This window comes from Ranitomeya imitator, chromosome 2 (assembly GCF_032444005.1).
Source record: "Ranitomeya imitator isolate aRanImi1 chromosome 2, aRanImi1.pri, whole genome shotgun sequence".
NCBI lineage: Eukaryota > Metazoa > Chordata > Amphibia > Anura > Dendrobatidae > Ranitomeya > Ranitomeya imitator.
Window position 1 is genome coordinate 387,444,729 of NC_091283.1, and position 20,539 is coordinate 387,465,267.

Below are 20,539 nucleotides of genomic sequence, written 5' to 3' on the forward strand. Positions count from 1 at the left end.
CCTTAGTAATGACATACAAGGTGTGGGACAGGGGAAGAGACTGTAGGGGATTAGGGAATACTCTGTTACCCCATTATGGCAAAATCAGTGACTGTTGGAGTTTGACAAGTTGGCTGGTTTCAGAGGTGAGGCTGATTATGAAAGAACAGTGAAAAGAGGTATTGGAGTTCACACCTAGACTGTCCCCATGGGAATCTCAGAGGCTCTCCCAGATATACCTTGTACATAGGAGTATATAGAACAAGGCTTTCTTTTTAGAATTGGGGTACGTCCAAATGCAGATTGTCCAAGATGTGGAACAGGAGATGCACATTTCTTAGATATGTTAGGGGAGTGCAGGAGATTGGGCTCCTACTGGAGAAATCACAATATCTTTAATAAAAATGGTATTTGGTGATTTCTCTGGAGTATTATTTTTGTATTTGTTTGAATGAAAAAAAAATCAAATCCTTGGCAGATAAAATACAATAAAGTTATGTATAACAATAACATATAACGATATCCTGTAACATTGAAAATATCTTTGTTCTACTGATGTTTCTTTGTAAAAACTTTACTGTGTAATTTTCTTAATAAAGATGATCTAATTAAAAAAAGTGTGTCTCAGTCCAAGAAATACGGTAAGTTCTAAGGTAATTTCCCCTTCTCATTTAATTATGTTATGTTTTTGTACAATTTGTCAAAAACATACAGTGGCCAAAATTCGATGCACTGTTGATTTTGTATGTTTTCCCATCTACAAAGAATGGCAATTATCATAGAAATACTTCAACTGTAAGAAACAGAATAATAAAAATATCCAGAAAATCACATTGTATGATTTTTACATAATTAATTTGCATTTTATTACATGAAATAATTTGATACAATATAAAAACAGAACCTAATATTTGGTACAGAAACCATTGTTTGCAATTACAGAGGTCAGACATTTCCTGTAGTTCTTCACCAAGATTGCACACATTGCAGCAAGGATTTTGGCCTACTCCTCCATATAGACCAGTGTTTCTCCAGTCCTCAAGACCACACAACAGGTCATGTTTTCAAGATTTCCTTAGTATAGCATAGGCAATGGAATTAATGCTTGAGCAGGTGATGAAATTATCATTTGTGCAATACTATGAAATCCTGAAAACATGACATGTTGTGGGGTCTTGAGGACTGGAGTTGAGAAACACTGATATAGACCTTCTCCAGGTCTTTCAAGTTTCGGGGCTGTAGCTGGGCAACGGAGTTTCAGCTTTCTCCTAAGATTTTCTATCAGGTTCAGGTCTGGAGACTGGCTAGACCACTCCAGGACCTTGAAATGCTCCTTACGGAGCCACTCCTTAGTTGCCCTGAATGTTTTGGATCATTTTCATGCTGGAATCAATGCTCTTATTGAGGGTAGGAGGTTGTTGGCTAAAATCTCACAATATATGACTCCATCCATACTTTCCTTCAATATGGTGCAGTCTTCCTGTCCCCTTTGCAGAAAAGCAACCCTAACGTATTATGTTTCCCCCACCATGCTTCACAGGTGGGACAGTGTTCTTGGGGTTGTATTCACTCTCCTTCTTAGTCCAAACACGGTGAGAGAAATTGATACTAAAAAGTACTATTTTGGTCTCATCTGACCACATCTCTCATGCCTCATATGGATCATCCAGTTGTTCACTGACAAACTTCAAACAGGCCTGGACATGTGCTGGTGTGAGCAGGGGACCTTGCATCCCCTGCAGGAGTTTAATCCATGACGGCGTAGTATGTTTAAGACTGTGGTCCCAGCTCGCTTTAGATCATTGACGAGGTCCTCCCAATCTTGACCGATTCCTGACCTTTATCAGAATCATCCTTACCCCACAAGGTGAGATCTTGCATGGAGCCCCAGACCGAGAAAGATTGACAGTCATCTTGTCTCTTCCATTTTCTAATAATTGAGCAACCAGTTGTTCCCTTCTCATCAAGTTGCTTGCCTATTGTCCTGTAGCTCATGCCAACATTGTGCAGGTTTACAATTTAATCCCTGGTGATATTAGACAACTCTTTGGTCTTGGCCATAGTGGAGAGTTTGGAGTGTGTGTGTGCCGTGTGCACGTGTGTGTCTTTTATACAGGTAACGAGTTCAAACAGGTGCAAATAATGCAGGTAATGAGTGCAGAGTAGGCGGCTTCTTAAAGAAAAACTAACAGGTCTGTGAGAGCCAGAATTCTTGCTGGCTGGTAGGTGATCAAATACTTTTCATGCAACAAAATGCATTTTAGTTATTTAAAAATCATAAAATGTGATTTTCTGGTTTTTACTTTTAGATTCTGTCTCTCGCAGTTGAAGTATACCTACTTAAGTGGAAAAACTTGCAAAATCAGCAGTATGTCAAATACTTAATTTCCCCACTGCATCGTTTCTTCCCATATAAGGCTACGTTCACATTTGCGTTGCGTCGGGCGCAGGTTCGGCGACGCATGCGTCATGCGCCCCTATATTTAACATGGGGGCACATGGACATGCGTTGTCTTGCGTTTTGTGACACATGCATCATTTTTGGCGCAAGCGTCAGGGCGCAGAGGATGCAGCAAGTTGCATTTTTTTTGCGTCCAAAATCAAGCCAAAAATGGACGCATGCGTCACAAAACAATGCGTTTTCGCATGCGTTGTGTCACCGACGCAACGCCCAACAATGCAAATGTGAACGTAGCCTAAGTTGTTTTTGATGGTCAACAAAATATGATTTTCCAGTAATTCACTTTAGGTATGTTAATGACTTCTCATTCCTCATGTTTGGTCCTGTTAAAATAAAAACACTTCTATAAATCTATGCCAGTGCAAGCCCTGGCTTCCTGTTAATGTTACATACGTCTGAGGGTGGGAACAGTGAAGCTGCGGCTCATTGGGCACAGGGCTTGTGTAATGTAACAACCTCATATGAGCCCCAACAATGCAAGTGCCGATACTGCCAGAACAGCACAGGCACGAAAGGTGAATATGATTTTTTTTTATTTTAACGAGGCCGAATATGACGACAACCCCTTTAAGAAAATACAATTTGCATTTTCAACATTTCCCATATTAAGAACATGAAAAAGGCTTATCCCCTATGTGGGTTCTCTGGTGATTACCCAAATCGGATTTCCGGGTAAAACATTTCCCACATTCTGAACAAGAAAAAGGCTTCTCCCCTGTGTGGGTTCTCTGGTGCTGATCAAGATGCACTCTCTGTTTAAAACATTTCCCACATTCTGAACATGAAAAAGGCTTCTCCCCTGTGTGGGTTCTCTGGTGCTGATCAAAATGCACCCTCTGTTTAAAACATTTCCCACATTCTGAACATGAAAAAGGCTTCTCCCCTGTGTGGGTTCTCTGGTGCTGATCAAGATTCACTTTCCGGATAAAACATTTCCCACATTCTGAACATGAAAAAGGCTTCTCTCCTGTGTGAATTCGCTGGTGCCTAACCAAATCTGCTTTCCACTTAAAACATTTCTCACATTCTGAACAAGAAAAAGGCTTCTCCCCTGTGTGGGTTCTCTGGTGGTGATCAAGATACGGTTTCTGGGTAAAACATTTCCCACATTGTGAACATGAAAAAGGCTTCTTCCCTGTGTGAATTCTCTGGTGATTACCCAAAGCGGATTTCTGGTAAAAACATTTCCCACATTCTGAACATGAAAAAGGCTTCTCCCCTGTGTGGGTTCTCTGGTGCTGATCAAGATGCACTCTCTGTTTAAAACATTTCCCACATTCTGAACATGAAAAAGGCTTCTCCCCTGTGTGGGTTCTCTGGTGCTGATCAAGATTCACTTTCCGGATAAAACATTTTCCACATTCGGAACATGAAAAAGGCTTCTCCCCTGTGTGGGTTCTCTGGTGGTGATCAAGATGCGCTTTCTGGTTAAAATATTTCCCACATTCTGAACATGAAAAAGGCTCCTCCCCTGTGTGAGTTCTCTGGTGTATAACAAGATCTGACTTCTGGTTAAAACATTTCCCATATTTGAAACAAGAAAATCTATTTTCTGCTGTGTGAATTTTTTGATGCTTAAGAAAAGACTTTTGAAGGGGAAAGCTATTTCCATATTCTGAACATAAAAATGGCTTCTTTGCTTTAGGAGCAGTTAGTTTTTTAATGCTTATTTTGTGACTTTGATTTTCCTTAGTAGTCGGTAATGAATCAGACGACAGGATCTGTTTGAAAGGATCAGATGACAGATATTTGCTGTGAATGGATGATGGTATATCTGGAGTAATGGCATTTGCTTCAATTGTATCCTGTAGGATCTCGAGATCATCGGATTTAAAAATTGAAGATGTCAGCTGTCCCTCTGATCTCCTGGTACAGTCATCTGCTGAGGAAAAACAACTTATTTTTCAATAAAATATCCTCACATTTTATATTTCTGAACATTTCTACTTAAAATATTTTACATAACTTGAAATTTTCACTGGTAGTTTATCATTAACCAAGAAACTGATAGTTCACAGTAGAATAGAAAACTTTATAGCATGAACCAGTAGAACGTGGTGTCCAACTGTTTTTTCATTCTGCCTCCCACATATGGAATAAAAAGCCACCATTGTTATGTAGGGAAAATAATGCCAATAAAAAGTTACTGTATACTCATCTTATAAAAAACAAGTCCCCACTCAAGTCCATAATCTGTCAATGGAAAAACAGTTTTTCACATTATTAGTGGCTCAGTCTCTTTAAAAGAGACATGGCTTCCATAAACAAATCCAGCAAAATCTGGTCTCCCAAAGTCAAATCTCCCCCTCGCTTCTGAGCCTTGTAATGTGCCTAAACCACATTGGTTTATGTGGGGATTTCTACTGCTCAGTTTTGCCATTTTGTCATATTATTGCATCTGCAAATGATGTGGTTACATCTCCTCTGGGACCTGCTCCTATGACGTCTGCTTCTGTCACCAGGCGCTGCCTCATTCATTCTGCAGGTGCTGGAAATGGAGGAGACATTGAAAACAATCTATGGGCAGTGCAGACTCTGTCCAGTCACTAACAGTAAGGACGGTGTCACACTCAGCGTATGAAAATACAGTCCGTTTTTTTACAGCTGTAATACGCAGAAATGTTCCCAAAAGTGATCCATATGTCATCCGTAGGCAGAGTGTATCAGCGTATTTTGCACATGCCATTCTCCGTATGTAATCCGTACTACAAGATTTTCTCGCAGGTTTGCAAAACGGACATACAATGGATCCATGGTCTCAAATATTCTTTAAAACATATATAGTGTGTGCGTGTGTATATATATATTTCATACAGCGCTAGATGGCAGAAAAGCCAGTAATTCAATTGCCGGCTTTTCCTATCTCCTCCTCAATCTCGACAGGATATGAGACATGGTTTACATACAGTCCTCATATGAACTCGAGCCTGGGAACTTTTCAGAATATTTTCCCACGCTCGAGTTCATATGAAGACATCCAGCAGAGGGCACATCACCGCGACTCGAGGTAACTACAGGTCATTCCCCTGCATTCGATTCATTTCCCTTGTTTTCACAGCCATGAGCACAGCTGCATTAGCAGAGTTCCTGGGTGTAAAATGATTTAACCCCTTCAGATGCATTTACAGCATGGGACAAGACTGAACACTGGAAGGTATGGAATATTGTGTTTTTTTTTACTTTGTTCCAGGTGACAAGGGTCTTCAGGTGGATTAAGAGTATAATAAAATATTAAAACACCCTGTGTCTTTATTTCATTAAAATACTTTGTAATATTGTGTGTGTGTTTTATTAACCATTTCGTACTATTGGATTAATAATGGATAGGTGTCATAATTGACCCCTCTCCATTATTAATCTGGCTTACTGTCACCCTACAATAGCAAGGTGACATTAACCCTTCATTACCCCATATCCCACCACTACACAGGAGTGGGAAGAGAAAGGCTAAGTGCCAGAATAGGCGCATCTTCCAGATTTGCCTTTTCTGGGGTGGCTGGGGGCAGATGTTTTTAGCTAGGGGGGGGGGCCAATAACCATGGTCCCTCTCCAGGCTATTAATATCTGCCCTCAGTCACTGGCTTTCCCACTCTGGCAGAGAAAATCGCACAGAAACCCACGCCAATTTTGTCCGCGATTTAACCCTTTAATTTAATAGCTAGAGCCCCCAAATTTTACACCAAGACACTTCTTACATTACTAAAGAGGAATATGTAATAAAAGAAGGGATATGAGATGGTTTACTGTATGTAAACCATGTCTCATATCCTGTCGGGTTTGAGAAGCAGATAGGAAAAGCCGGCAATTGAATATTGAATAACCGGCTTTTCTGCTATCTAGCGCTGTATGAAATATTGATATATATATGTATCTCACTGAGATATATATATATATATATATAATAGATAGATAGATATATATACATACACACACACACATACATACATATCCCTATACTATGTGTAAACATTTATTTTATCTATTCCATTATATTCTGTCAGTGTGATTTTACTATACAACTCGCTGAATTGCCGGCTTTTCTATAGAACTCTGCTGCATATTTCTCGCAAGTCACACTGTTGGTCCGTGTGTTATCCGTTTTTTTACTCGCCCCCATAGACTTTCATTGGCGATTTTTGTTTGCCCAATACGCTGACAAACGCAGCATGCTGCGATTTTCTACGGCCATAGAAGACCGTATAATACGGATCAGTAAAATGCGCCAGATAGGAGCTGGGCCATAGAGAATCATTGTACCATGTGCAATCCGTATTTTCTGCACCTCTCATACATCCGTAAAACTCGCTAGTGTGACGCCGACCTAAGGTGCCTGCAACCTGTGAGAACCATCCAGTCTGGCAGCATAGGTGTGTTTAAAAGCACAGAACACCTAGAACTTATCCAAAGATATAAAAATATCGAATATATATTTTAATAATACCCAGGTAGTCGTGGTGTGCTGAGAAGATTATTTAGTGGAAACCACTACAGAGAAAGCACCAAAGCCAGAGTAACACCGAACATGAGGCTACCAGAAATTATACAGGCTGAGTTCAGATTAAAATATGCCATTATTCATAACAAAGTGGCAAATAGTTACAGTAAAAATATATAAAATATTAAAACCAAATGTGCGCAAGACTAGGACTAATAGGTTATGATTATTCACAGCAACCCCAGAAGGAACACAATATAAAGATGGTAATATATTACTTCAACTGTGTATACACATTTTTCTATAGAAAATAATTGATTACCATAATAAAGTGAAAAAAGTGCATAGATCAAATAAATCATCAATTAAAATTTATATAGATACACACAAAGTGCATACGTGCAAAAAATTTATATATATATATATATATATATATATATATATATATATAGACAAAGTGCATACGTGCAAAAAAGATCACATATTCAAGGGCAAAAACATGTGCAAAAAATATGCAGTGCTAATAAGTACATATAAAGGCTGGCACAGTGAAATGCATGCCCTATACCTGGGATAAACACTATAGTGCAAAGAAAGAACAAAGGAGCCACACATATAGGGCCAGAAACGATGTGCACAATCACCAAGGAAGTCACAGTATAACCAAATGCGTCCAAAAGAAATAATGGCACAGTGAAGTATATGTCCTATACCTGGGGAATGAGCTGGGTCCTGTCTCTGCGCACCCCTCTGGGTCTCTGCGCAGAGACAGGACCCAGCTCATTCCATGAATATGTGATCTTTTTTGCACGTATGCACTTTGTCTATATATATATATATATATATATATATATATATATATATATATAAATTTTAATTGATGATTTATTTGATCTATGCACTTTTTTCACTTTATTATGGTAAAATCAATTATTTTTTATAGAAAAATGTGTATACACAGTTGAAGTAATATATTACCATCTTTATATTGTGTTCCTTCTGGGGTTGCTGTGAATAATCATAACCTATTAGTCCTAGTCTTGCGCACATTTGGTTTTAATATTATATATTCTTACTGTAACTATTTGCCACTTTGTTATGAATAAAGGCATATTTTAATCTGAACTCAGCCTGTATAATTTCTGGTAGCCTCATGTTCGGTGTTACTCTGGCTTCAGTATAGGTGTGTGCACTGTCCAACTGAAGGAATATGCTCCCTGCTTCAGCCATTTGTAAAGCACCACACCCTACTAAAGCTGAAAGCATGTTGCTGAAAGCGGCCAGATACAACCTTGTTCTCCTCTGGTTCAGTCCTCTGTGCTCAGCTCCCGGCTTATGTATTGGTTTCCTGTTGTGACCCCGGCCCGTTTACTGACTACTCTTGTGTCTTCTGATTTTGTATTTTCTCTGCCTCCCGGCTGTGATCAGACTACGTGACTATTGTTGTTGCTATCTCATACTACAGAAAAACGTGGCCCAACCTAGGGGTCTGTGTGCAAGTCCAGATGCATATAGAGGGGTTAAAGGGTGATGGGCAAAACTGTGACTATACACAGTAACAAGTCTACTGAAATTATCAAGCTAAACAGTCTTTTTAAGTATAAAAAAATTAGTAACTAATGGTGAAACATCTCTGGGGTAAGAGTATGAGGCTCTGTGGCTCTTGGCAATAAAAACTATTGTAAAAGGCCAATATGTTCTATCACGAGTTTCAAGAAGAAATATTAGACTTTTAAAGAACTATTTCTATTAGTTCAGAGCTGAGGTGTCATAAATATAGATATACAGCCATGAACCAAGCACAGCTTAGAGATACAGTATATCATGGCATAGGTGTAATGTTTTTTATGGAGTTTATCACAATCCTTCTTGAAGTTAGTCGGTTTTAAAAGAAAATGAAAAGTCAGGATAAAGGGAAACTCTGTTGTTATTGTACAGAAATTCACACTTGGCCTTCACTGCACATTTTATGTTATCAATCATAAAAGTGAAATTTGGCCAGAAAGACTGAACCTGGTCTTGTAGGGACCAAATGGGCAAATTCAGCAGCACAGAAGGGAGAGAAGGTAGATTCATCCAATAAGATATCAGGGATCTATGAAGCCAACAGCATCATTACCCTCCGTTTTCTCTTACAGGCCCATCATAATATTTTTCTTCAAGTGATTTTCTAACTTGTCAGCACATTCTACGTAGACTGTCATTTGGCTTTGTAGTTTACCGATCTGGGCAGGTAAGGGTCAGTGTCTTCTAATTCCAGTGTGCAGGTGGATCCTCCAGGTTCTAAGTGCTATAGAAAAGGACTTTCATTACCCAAAAGTCATTTTAACAGTTTTGTGTGGAGGAGAATGTAGTGGTGTAAAAGCAAAATGGTGATCACACGATTGTAATACGGCTGGACTACACCACTGATAAAAGCAGCCACAGCTGGTGACTGAGAAGAATCTGTGACTTCTCAGTATTTAGCGGTCACTACTCACCTCGGTGGTCATATGTAGGAATCTCCTCTTTACACCACTCATCATCCCTCACATATGTCTCTGTAGTATTAATAAGGGTCAGATCTTCACCCTGAAACAATCATCGTAATAGTCACCGACAGATGGAGAAGTCACATCTATGATCAGCTCTAATCCTGCCATCTCCACCGTTCTCATTACACAAGTAGAAAACATAATACTGGTGGATAAAACAAGACCGAACACAAGACCTTCACAGCCATCTACACATCATGAGGGGGGGGGAATCTCAACACCTACCCTACCTACTGTATTCTCACCCATCCCTTGTAGATTGTGAGCCCTCGCGGGCAGGGTCCTCTCTCCTCCTGTACCAGTTATGACTTGTATTGTTTAAGATTATTGTACTTGTTTTTATTATGTATACCCCTCCTCACATGTAAAGCGCCATGGAATAAATGGCGCTATAATAATAAATAATAATAATAATAATAATAATAATAATCTCTCAATCTACCTGATGATCTTGAGGAACATCGGGATCTTCTTGTTTACAGTCCTGTGGAAGAAGAGGACGGGGACATCTCTCTGGTGTTGTCCTCTTACTGGATAGATCTGGAGGAAACCCATACAGGGACTGAATTAATTCTTTACATACGGATAATTAAAGGCCGTGTGTATTTAGTCCTATTACCTGTTGATGTGAGGGGCTGGGGAACCTCCGTCATGACGTCCTTGTACAGATCTTTGTGTCCTTCTAAATATTCCCACTCCTCCATGGAGAAATAGACGGCGACATCCTGACACCTTATAGGAACCTGACACATACAATGATACCGTCATCCCCCGATCCCTCCATAGCGTTACTGTATAATGTCCCAGCATTCCCAGCAGTGTCACCTCTCCAGTCAGCAGCTCCATCATCTTGTAGGTGAGTTCTAAGATCTTCTGGTCATTGAGGTCTTCGTGTATCAGAGGATGAGGTGGAGGCCCCGTGATTGGGCTCAGGGGTCTTCCCCATCCCTCAGACACAGGGGCCTGACAGCGCTCACTAGAGGTCTTCTTCACTACTGTGTAATCCTGGTGATGGAGAGACACATTAATAAACCTCACTACAGACATTTCCAGAGTCCTCACCTCTCCAGTTCTGTCCATCTGTTATTCCCATAGATAAGAATGATGTAATGCAGACATGGGTTAAAGTGCAGAGCGCGGGCCACATCCAGCCTTGTGGCTGTCTCAGTCTGGCCTGGGAACAAAGGCAGCCATGGGGATGGAAACTAGAGGTCCAGGGGCCGCACCGTGCCCGCCTGCTCGCTGTCTCCATCTACGCTGACTTCTTTGGTGGAGGAGTGGCCTCATGCAGTATATAGGGAGGCTGTGTGGGGCTCATGCAGAATATAGGGAGGCTGTGTGGGGCTCATGCAGTATATAGGGAGGCTGTGTGGGGCTCATGCAGTATATAGGGAGGCTGTGTGGGGCTCATGCAGTATATAGGGAGGCTGTGTGGGGCTCATGCAGTATATAGGTAGGCTGTGTGGGGCTCATGCAGTATATAGGGAGGCTGTGTGGGGCTCATGCAGTATATAGGTAGGCTGTGTGGGGCTCATGCAGTATATAGGGAGGCTGTGTGGGGCTCATGCAGTATATAGGGAGGCTGTGTGGGGCTCATGCAGTATATGGAGAGGCTGTGTGAAGCTCATGCAGTAAATATATAGGGAGGCTGTGTGGGGCTTATGCAGTGTATATAGGGAGGCTGTGTGAGGCTCATGCAGTACATGGAGAGGCTGTGTGAAGCTCATGCAGTATATATAGGGAGGCTGTGTGGGGCTCATGCAGTGTATATAGGGAGGCTGTGTGGGGCTCATGCAGTATATGGGGAGGCTGTGTGAGCCTCATGCAGTATTTGGGGAGGCTGTGTGAGCCTCATGCAGTATATGGGGAGGCTGTGTGAGCCTCATGCAGTATATGGGGAGGCTGTGTGAGCCTCATGCAGTATATGGGGAGGCTGTGTGAGCCTCATGCAGTATATGGGGAGGCTGTGTGAGCCTCATGCAGTATATAGGGAGGCTGTGTGGGGCTCATGCTGTATATGGGGAGGCTGTGTGGGGCTCATGCTGTGTATATAGGGAGGCTGTGTGGTGCTCATGCAGTATATATAGGGAGACTGTGTGGGGCTCATGCAGTATATAGGGGGGCTGTGTGGGGCTCATGCAGCACATATAGGGAGCAGAGCCGGACTGTCCTGGTGCGACAAAAACCGAAACAATTATAAAGTGAGGTGTTACATCAAGTAGAAAAGCAGAAAGAGAATAAAAGAACCCCTAAAATGTAACCTTTAATAGAAAGTTGTCTAAAAATATTGCCTTATCGGTCAGGATATAGTATATATAAAATTCTCAAATCAACCAGTGTCTCAATTAGGAAAAATATGAACAGAAGGGAAAAACAATTCCACCCGCAGCTATTGTGATCATCATATTGTTTCAGGGTTATGGGGCACCATCATTCCGTATGGGGGACCATCAAACTATATGAGGGACTGTGGAGGGACCACCACACCATATGGGAGGCTGTGGGGGCACATAATACTGTGTGGGGGTTCCATCACACTGTATTGGGGATGTGGGCGGACTATCATATACAGGCTGTCACGATATTGTATGAAATATCATATAAGTTTATTTTCTCTTGTCAGCCCAGGATGTGGGCTAACCCCCCCCCCCCTTCCCTTTCACTCAGCCAAGAGCTGCCTTGCCAATGTACGTGGGGGGAGTTTTATTGAAGAACGAAATTTACGACAAGCATAGCTGCATAGACAGTTGTACCAGCTTAAACTGGTAGAGAAGCTCCCAGAATCCATGAAAGTCCTTTGTTCTGTTTTTGTAAGATATTAGGCAAACCAATTAAGATAGGAACAGGAAAATGCATATTCTTCTCCCTCGGTGGATCTATCCATCACTCTAAACATGAGCTTCTAACGCCATCAGGTAAAAACAGGGATTTCTCTGTAATGATGCATCACACATATGACATATTTGATCTCATTAGAATGCCAATGTTAAGACGAGATCAATGCTGGGTTTGTTATGTCTATGACATGTTCTGTAGCGGAGTTACAGACATTAGATAAAAGTTAGGGTAAAGTTAGTTAACTGAAGAGGTAGGAGGGACGAGGTGATCCAACCCCTTTCTGGGATGTCACAGGCTGCAGATATAACTGTCTGGCCAGATCCCAGCAGCCAGTCTGCTGCTGGAGTCTATGTGAGCCTGACGTGAAGAGCTGTTCCTACCCAGTCCGCATGCACTGGGACAGATGGAAACCCCCCACTAGCCTGGTTGCCTGAACTGATATGAACTGAGAACATGTGAGTTGTACATTTTCTTATGTAATCCCTGTTTATTTTATAATTATCTTGTACATATTTTCAATTGTCTCATATTGTAACATCTTTATATAACCGTTTATAAACACTGCCTGAAACTTTTGATGGGGTATATTATTTAATACTAGTTCGTTCATCCTGTTCTAAAACGTACCCCAGGTCTCCTGAAGGGAATTACGCTAATGTTACTATACTCAGTCGAGGGGTTCAAGAGAGGCCTGGATGTCTTCCTGGAGCAGAACAATATTGTATCATACAATTAGGTTCTGTAGAAGGACGTAGATCTGGGGATTTATTATGATGGAATATAGGCTGAACTGGATGGACAAATGTCTTTTTTCGGCCTTACTAACTATGTTACTATGTTACTGTTTTTGTTTTGGGTTAGCTTCGGACCCATTTAATCGAAGCTGGTGGCAGCTTACCGTGTGCAGGCTTTTGGGTGTTGTTGTAGCGACTGCGGCGTTGATAATTAGTGTTCCTGCCTGAGCGGGAGTAGTTTATCGCGTCGCTGCAGCGTGCCCAATAGCCAGTACATAGCAGGCAGCCTTTCTGGCGACTAATTACCCCAGGTGCAGTACCTAATCTGACATGAGAGTAAGGGGGGCGCCAGAGAGCTGCAAGTTTTAAGTGGAACTGTAAGCGGGATATACATAAATCCCTGCAGTTCGTGGTATATTGAAGAGCAGTGGGATACCTAGAATAAGCCCCTGCTGTAAACTAAGAGGTCAATAGCCTTGTGTGTGTTTTCATCACATTGTGGAGTGGAGGGATAACTAAGATAAGCCCCCCTGCACATGTGATAGCCGTCTGTTGGCCTAAAGTCACCCCGATCCGTGACGTAGGGGTGACGGTCACGGTGTGAATCGTGACACAGGCCTATGGGGAATCATATTATATAGTGGTGTGGGGGGGACCATCATAATATATTGGGGAACCATCATACTGTATTGGATCTTTGGAGAACCATTGTACTATGTGAAGGGCCGTGCTGGGACCATAACATCCCCGTGTGTGAATCATACTATATGGAAGGCTGTGGATGGGACCATTATTACGTGTATGATGACCATCATACTGTGTGTAGTGACTATTAAACTGTGTGGGGGCAGTGGGTTAACCATTATAATGTGTGGGGAAACCATCATAATGTGTTGGGGGCTGTTGAGACCATCATGCTATGCAGGGACCCTTGGGAAAATTAATTGTCCACCCCTGATGTAATGTGACGTCATCAGAATCTCTCACCTCTCCAGTAAGCCGGAAGAGGATCTCTAGGGTGAGGTGTAATATCCTCTCCGCCATCTTGTCTCTGTCCATATCCATCTTTGATGGGTAATTCAGAAAAATTATTTTATATGGAAGATCTTCACAGAGAGGATCCAATATTGTAGAAACCTGAATGAGAAGAAGATGAGCCGATGTAACATCATAAAAATCCTGTGTAATAATACAATTACTGGAGATAATAAGGGAAATATACACTGCTAAAAAAAGGGAACAATTAAACAACAGAATAACTTCAAGTAAATCAAACTCCTGTGAAATCAAACTGTTCACTTAAGAAGCAACACTGTTTGACAATCAATTTCACATGCTGTTGAGCAAATGGAATAGACAACAGATGGAAATTATTGGCAGTTATCAAGACACACTCAAAGGAGTGGTTCTGCAGGTGGGGACCCACAGACCACATCTCAGTACCAATGCTTTCTAGCTGATGTTTTGGTCACTTCTGAATGTTGGTTGTGCTTTCACACTCGTGGTAGCATGAGACGGACTCCACAACCCACACAAGTAGCTCAGGTAGTGCAGCTCATCCAGGATGGCACATCAATGCGAGCTGTGGCAAGAAGGTTTGCTGTGTGTCAGCATAATGTCCAGAGGCTGGAGGCGCTACCAGGAGACAGACCAGTACACCAGGAGATGTGGAGGGGGCCATAGGAGAGCAACAACCCAGCAGCAGGACCGCTACCTCAGCCTTTGTGCAAAGAGGAACAGGAGGAGCACTGCCAGAGCCCTGCAAAATGACCTCCAGCAGGCTACAAACGTGCATGTGTCTGCACAAACGGTTAGAAGCGGACGCAATGAGGATGGTCTGAGTGCCCGACATCCACAGTTGGGGGTTGTGCTCACAGCCCAACACCGTGAAGGACGCTTGGCTTTTGCCACAGACCACCAGGATTGGCAAATTCGCCATTAGCGCCCTGTGCTCTTCACAGATGAAAGCAGGTTCACACTGAGCACATGTGACAGACATGACAGAGTCTGGAGACGCCGTGGAGAGCGATCTGCTGCCAGCAGCATCCTTCAGCATGACTGGTTTGGCAGTGGGTCAGTAATGGTGTGGGGTGGCATTTCTTTGGAGGACCGTACAGTGCTCCATGTGCTCGCCAGAGGTAGCCTGACTGTCATTAGGTACCGAGATGAGATCCTTAAACTCCTTGTGAGACCATATGCTGGTGCGGTTGGCTCTGGGTTCCTCCTAATGCCGGACAATGCCAGACCTCATGTGGCTGGCTGGAGTGTGTCAGCACTTTCTGCAAGATGAAGGCATTGAAGCTATGGACTGGCCCGCCCGTTGCCCAGACCTGAATCCGATTGAACACATGTTGCACCACAGACTGTCCAGGAGTTGTCGGATGCTTTAGTCCAGGTCTGGGAGGAGATCCCTCAGGAGACCATCTGCTGCCTCATCAGGAGCATGCCCAGGCTTTGTAGGGAGATCATACAGGCATGTGGAAGCCACACACACACTACTGAGTATCATTTCCTTGTCTTGAGGCATTTCCATTGAAGTTGAAGCAGCCTGTAACTTCATTTTCTTTTGAGCATCATTCCAACTCCAGAACTCTGTGGGATATTAGTTGTGATTTACCTTGATCATTTTAGGTTTTATGATTCTCAACACATTCCACTATGTAATGAATAAAGATTTACAACTGGAATATTTCATTCAGTGATATCTAGGATGTGGGATTTTAAGGTTCCCTTTATTTTTTTGAGCAGTGTATGAGATTTATTATTTTACAGTATTTAGTTTTCTTCTTTACATCTACTAATAAAACCTATATATTTTAGGCCACAGACAACAAGCAGTTTGCTCCTCGGAGTCGGCAGCTGAATACATGTCTCATGGACTCATCTTCTATAACGCAAATTCTCGTCTCATTTACCGACACTGGAATCAGCATTAGCAATACTGCAGGAGATATTCATTACACGTGACATGAAAAATAACTACTTCATGATGAGGACGACATCTGAGGCATCTGTCTGAAGAATAAACTCTTTCTTGAAGTTTGGGGCCATCAGAACGGGTTGCTTACACAAAGCGTTTTTCATTTCTTGGAAGGCTGACTCTGTTTCTTCGGACCACTTAACCATTACTGATTTTGTCCCTTTTAGCAGGTCATTCAGAGGCGCAGCCATCGTGGCGAAGTTTGGGATGAACCTCCTGTAATATCCCACGATTCCCAGGAAGGCTTTAACTTGCTTCTTGGAAACTGGTTTTGGCCATGTTTGAATTGCCTCCACTTTACTGATTTGGGGTTTTATTTCTCCATGACCCACTATGTATCCAAGGTACTTAGCTTCTTCTTTACCCAAGGCACACTTCTTCGGGTTTATTGTAAATCCGGCCTCTCTAATAGCATCAAACACCGCTTGGACTTTCTCCAGATGACTCTCCCAGTCCGGGCTAAAGATGACGATATCATCTAGGTACACAGCAGCGTATGCCTTGTGGGGTGCAAGGATTCTATCCATAGCTTTTTGGAAGGTGGCCGGAGCTCCCTGTAGGCCAAATGGCATCCGGACATACTGGAAGCATCCATCTGGTGTAGAAAACGCCATCTTTTCCTTGGCTTCCTGTGCCATGGGGATCTGCCAATACCCCTTCGTCAAATCCAAGGTGGTTATGTACCTGGCGGGCCCAAGCCTTTCGATGAGCTCATCAACGCGGGGCATGGGATATGCGTCGAACTTGGAGACCTCATTCAACTTCCTATAGTCGTTGCAAAATCTCCACTCCCCATCAGGTTTTGGGACCAGGACAATTGGGCTCGACCAACCGCTCTTGGATTCCTCAATGACTCCAAGCTTCAACATACGCTCCACTTCCTTGGAGACTACTTCTCGACGGGCCTCAGGAATTCTATAGGGCTTCACGTTCACGCGCACATGTGGCTCTGTCAGGACCTCATGCTCTATGACCTTCGTGTACCCAGGCAACTCAGAAAACAGGTCCCTGTTTTTCTGGAGTAACTCCCGGCATTGCTGTTTCTGGGTCTTCGATACCGTCTCCGCTATATTAACCGCTCCAACCTCACCTTCTGGGTTGCTTAACAACGATGGAGTTACTGTCGGCTCTCTATCTTGCCATGGCTTGATGAGGTTGACATGGTATACTTGGAATGGTTTCCGTCTTCCTGGTTGGTGAATTATATAATTTACTTCACCAAGTTTCTCGACAACCTCATACGGCCCTTGCCATTTGGCCAAGAACTTGCTTTCCACCGTCGGAACTAACACAAGAACTCTGTCTCCCAGATTGAACTGCCTCACTCTTGCAGACCGGTTGTAGACTCTGGCCTGAGCTTCTTGTGCCTGGAGGAGGTGTTTTTTCACGATAGGCATCACCTTTGCAATCCTCTGCTGCATCAGGGCCACATGCTCAATGACGCTTCTGTGGGGCGTGACTTCGGCTTCCCAGGTTTCCTTGGCTATATCCAGGAGTCCTCGCGGATGTCGGCCATACAGAAGCTCAAACGGTGAGAACCCTGTGGAGGCCTGTGGAACTTCACGAATGGAAAGCATCAGATAGGGTAAGAGACAATCCCAGTCTCTACCGTCTTTCTCTATAGCTTTTCTCAGCATGCTCTTCAGTGTCTTGTTAAACCTCTCAACAAGGCCATCTGACTGGGGATGGTACACAGAGGTCCTCAACTGGGAGATTTTCAGGGCTTTGCATAATTCCCTCATCACCTTGCTCATGAAAGGTGCCCCCTGGTCAGTCAGGATCTCCTTCGGCAGACCTGTCCGGGAAAAGACATGGACCAACTCACGAGCTATACTCTTTGAAGAAGAATTTCTCAAGGGAATTGCCTCAGGATAGCGTGTGGCATAGTCCAGGATGACTAATATATACTGATGGCCCCGGGCTGATTTAACTAAGGGACCGACCAAGTCCATGGCAATTCTCTCGAATGGCACCTCAATAATGGGCAGTTGCACAAGGGGGTTCCGGAAATGAGGAGTGGGATCAGTTAGCTGACATGTAGGGCAGGACCTGCAATAGTTCACTATTTCCCGGTGACACCCAGGCCAAAAGAACCTCTGCACAACCCGTTCCTGCGTTTTTTCCACCCCTAGGTGTCCACCCAAGATGTGTGAATGGGCCATATCCAACACCTTCTGTGGCTCAGAACCTTTTCCCCACAAATCCCAAAACAAACAGAAATCCCGGCCAATAATTATAGGGTGCAACAAGTCCTGCACGACGCCGACTATGTGGGACTCAGTGCCACATGCCGTTTCAATGTCCACCCTGGCCATAGGGTAGTCCTTTGCATCACCATGTATGCACCGCACTCCGACCTTCTTTCCCGGGAGCAGGTGGAGAGGAAAAGTGGCCCTCACCAGGGTCACTAGGCTCCCCGAGTCTAACAGTGCCGTTACTGCACGACCGTTCACCTTTACGGGACACGCTTGAGGTCCCTCGTTGGGCAGAGAATTCACACCGCAGGCTGGATATGCATAGTATGAACAATGGCGTCCCATGCTGCAGTCCATCTGCTCAGTGGTCTGGGAACAATGGGCAGCTATATGTCCTGGCCTGTGGCACCTCCAACAAATAACATCACCCGTAGGGACCTTGGGCACCACCTCCCCCGCCCTTTGTGACCTTGGATGTCCCACCCCTTTTTGGGACTCAGCTCCCTTCTATGACCCCCAGTACGGCATGGGATGCCTCCCGGAGGAGCCTTCCAACCCTTGGTATCTCTCAACCAGTCCGATCAGCTCATCGGCATTCTGGGGATCACCCTGGGAAACCCAAGTCTGTATGGACCTCGGGAGGGAATGCACAAACCGATCCATCATCACTCGTTCCACCATCTGTGCAGGTGTACACAACTCTGGCTGCAGCCATTTCTGGACCAAGTGCAACAGGTCAAACATTTGAAAGCGAGGCGGTTTGTCCCGGTGATAGGCCCAGGAGTGAACTCGCTGTGCCCTGACAGTCAGCGTCACCCCCAAACGTGCGAGAATCTCAACTTTCAATTTGTAATACTCTTTGGCATCCTGCAAGGTCAAATCATAGTACGCCTTCTGGGGTTCTCCCGTCAGGTATGGCACCAGTACCTCTGCCCACTGCTCTGGCGGAAGTTTTTCCCTCTCAGCGACCCTCTCAAACACCATCAGGAAGGCCTCAACATCATCCCCGGGAGTCATTTTCTGCAATGCGCGTCTTACCGTCTTCCGGACGTGGGTGTCATAAGCCAGACCTGGGGTTGGGGCGCTCGCCTTGCCCTGGATGGCGGTTGCCAGAAGCTGCATCTGCTGCTGATGCTCCTGCTGGCTCTGCCATTGCTCTTGCTGGCTCTGTTGTATCTGCTGCACCAACAGCCTGTTGGTCTCTTGCTGCCTTTGCTCCTGCTGTGACTGCATCTGGACCAAGTGTTTAAGCAGGTCCTCCATTTTCTCCGGCAATGCTTGCAACAGACTTGACCCAGGACATTCAAAAATAGACTTACTTCTCCGCTGGGAACGCTGCCCGCACGTCTACCACCAATTGTAGGGATTTCACTCACTCGGGTGCGACGGCTGACACTCAGGAGGCATGTTCCTTTAAAAGTTCACAAAGGTTTATTGCATCATAAACCATTTGGTAAAAATAACAGAAAACAAATAGCCTCTGGCTCAGGCAAGAAAACAAGTGTCCAGTCCTTCAGGCTCAGTCCTGGAGCCTTAACACACTCAGGAGGGTTCCACCTCCATACATATTTGCTGTGTAAAGCATTAGCCAGTCTTATATAGAGCTAACCACACCCAGAACCCATCACATGATTAGCCATGTGGTCTGACATCACCACAGGTCCTGAAACACACATACATATATATATATATATATATATATATATATATATATATACATACATACATACATACATACATACATACATACATACATATATATATATATATATATACATACATATACACAAGGTTATGTGCAAGAAAGAAATACTCCGGGCTACATTACAGCAACAAGGCACTTATGTGGCACATACCTCCCGTCGACTACAGACCCTTTAGCCATGCTACACAGCATAAACGTAAAAAACAAACACTACATACTTACATTCCATGTCTGTCCCCCGGCGCGGTGCTTCTCTGCACTGTGTAAGCGCCGGCCGGAAAGCAGGGCACAGCGGTGACGTCACCGCTGTGCTTTCCGGCTGACGCTCACTGTCAGTGCAGAGAAGCACAGCGTCGGGGGACAGACACGGAATGTAAGTATGTAGTGTTTTTTTTTTTTTTTTTTAACCAGGGTAAACATCAGGTTACTGAGCGCGGCCCTGCGCTTAGTAACCCAATGTTTACCCTGGTTACCAGGGGACTTCGGGATCGTTGGCCGCTGGAGAGCTGTCTGTGTGACAGCTCTCCAGCGACCAAACAGCGACGCTGCAGTGATCGACATCGTTGTCGGTATCGCTGCAGCGTTGCTTAGTGTGACGGTACCTTTACTTTGCTTGGCTATTCTCTGTCTGCCCTCCAGGAGGCTGAATATTCTGCTCCCTGTGTCTTTGTTCTTGTA

The 20,539-nt window shown here is 43.9% G+C and overlaps 1 protein-coding gene across 5 annotated transcripts in view; it reads right to left on the minus strand.

The window, feature by feature from the left end:
• Positions 1–487: 487 nt before the first annotated feature.
• LOC138664115 (oocyte zinc finger protein XlCOF22-like) overlaps positions 488–20,539 on the minus strand; it is a 36,322-nt gene continuing 16,270 nt past the window's right edge. For 2 of the 5 annotated variants that reach the window (XM_069750547.1, XM_069750544.1), the window contains exons 2-7: positions 13,969–14,118; positions 10,235–10,414; positions 10,029–10,152; positions 9,852–9,949; positions 9,356–9,446; positions 488–4,319 (exon numbers count right to left, since the gene is read on the minus strand). In XM_069750547.1, coding sequence (XP_069606648.1) covers positions 3,046–4,319; positions 9,356–9,446; positions 9,852–9,949; positions 10,029–10,152; positions 10,235–10,414; positions 13,969–14,046 — 1,845 coding nt within the window. In that variant the 5' untranslated portion in view covers positions 14,047–14,118 and the 3' untranslated portion in view covers positions 488–3,045. Of the gene's footprint in view, positions 4,323–9,355; positions 9,447–9,851; positions 9,950–10,028; positions 10,153–10,234; positions 10,415–13,968; positions 14,324–20,539 lie in introns of those variants that run through there. The other 3 variants (XM_069750545.1, XM_069750543.1, XM_069750546.1) reach the window with 2 other exon arrangements.